This window comes from Diaphorina citri, unplaced genomic scaffold (assembly GCF_000475195.1).
Source record: "Diaphorina citri unplaced genomic scaffold, Diaci psyllid genome assembly version 1.1 scaffold28515, whole genome shotgun sequence".
In the NCBI taxonomy this organism is placed as follows: Eukaryota; Metazoa; Arthropoda; class Insecta; order Hemiptera; family Psyllidae; genus Diaphorina; species Diaphorina citri.
The window spans coordinates 8,899-10,325 of NW_007405853.1; the positions used below are offsets into that span (position 1 = coordinate 8,899).

The 1,427-nt window shown below is 36.5% G+C and overlaps 1 protein-coding gene across 1 annotated transcript; it reads right to left on the bottom strand.

The window, feature by feature from the left end:
* Window positions 1-206: 206 nt before the first annotated feature.
* Window positions 207-1,265, bottom strand: LOC103523599 (catalase-like). The gene is made up of 2 exons (XM_008488631.2): window positions 1,119-1,265; window positions 207-705 (listed from the first exon to the last, which is right to left on the bottom strand). Exons 1-2 carry the CDS (start codon window positions 1,206-1,208, stop codon window positions 610-612), a joined length of 186 nt encoding a protein of 61 aa, XP_008486853.2. The 5' UTR covers window positions 1,209-1,265; the 3' UTR covers window positions 207-609.
* Window positions 1,266-1,427: the final 162 nt, after the last annotated feature.

Sequence of the window (1,427 nt, forward strand, 5' to 3'; positions counted from 1 at the left end):
TATCTAGATAGTCGTAGAGAAAAAGAAAAATTGCCGTTGGTCCTCATTTTGACACTGCAGTCTATGATTTAACAACATCACCACAAAGTAAGCACAAACAGATCTATTGAGATATCCGTGAGAGCGAATCTCAATGTTCACTTAGTTCATATATGTCTGTTAATGTCTGTTTACACTTTGTGACCGCGTTTGGTTAAAACCACACAGTCCGCAATACAAGTTAGTATACCCATTTGTGTTAAGTAATACTTAGTTAATATACCAATCGTAATTTACATTAAATGTATGTAGATTATGTAGTAGTAACTGAATACAATACATAACCAAATATGTAACAATAAACAATAATACCATAATATTATGTAGATAAAATCGAATACATTGAGTACAATAATAAATAGGTAATTGTCGGATAAATTAAATATAGATACCTATGAAATAATTGAATGTATTTGTAGGAGCCCTGGCGTAATTGAGATAAAGGTTAGATCTGGGTTTTGAACTTGATCAAACCCTCTGATTTGATTTTTGAAACCTACAGCACCAGGTATCGAACCCACAACCTCTACAGTACAGATCCATGGTTCCATATTCCAGATGAAAAATAGCTTACAGGTTTGATTTGCTTCTAGCAGCTTTAAGCCCGGCTCTCAATTTCTGACCAAACTCTGCGTTTACTTGAGAGAAGTTGCCCACAGCTCTGTCCTGTAGTGATAAATAACATTTACGAGTTACTCACTTGTAAACCGCTACTCAGCAAGTACAAAATCTGTCTATTACGGCCCAGCTTTTACGAGTAAGTGCCCACAGAAAAAATCAAATCAAATCATGAATTTTTTGTGGTAAAGCAGCAGAGAGATTCTTCACAACTTTCGTGGGTATCACAGCATTACTAAGTGCTGCCTTAACTACTGATTCTCATTTATCATCAATTATTCATTTTACACTGGTAATGTCGCCACTTGTCGCTACTCGATTGTCCTCACGAGGCTGAGTGCACCCTGAACTAAAAGCAGAGAGCCGAAAAAATTCGACCCTGCCGGGAATTGTGTGATAACTAGACTACTAGACAGTCTAGAAACAGGATATTACCCGGATAGAAGCGGGGTTTTACTTACTTGAATTAGATCGTTAGCGTTCTTCAGAGCTCCGACTATGTTATCAACCAGACGATCTCTCTCATCTTGACTCAATATATTCCAGAACATTGTACATTGACTGAAATTATCTTCATCACTCGAGTTATATCTGAAATTAATCGATTAACAAAAATGAAATAAATCAATTAAAGAAACAATATCAGTAGATTTTTTTTTTATTTTTTGCTTTTAAAGAACAATCACGAGCCCTCAAGATGGTTGACTGCGGTTCAGGACGAGCCAAGTGAACATGGCTAGAGAGTCTAGAGACCATCACACGGGTGTATG

What these genes read in the sequence shown, in the direction of transcription:
- LOC103523599 (XM_008488631.2), bottom strand. Translation starts at nt 1,208, where the DNA reads ATGTTCTGGAATATATTGAGTCAAGATGAGAGAGATCGTCTGGTTGAT. An exon ending in ACGCTAACGATCTAATTCAA is followed by an intron (nt 706 to 1,118) that starts GTAAGTAAAACC and finishes TTATCACTACAG; the next exon opens with GACAGAGCTGTGGGCAACTT.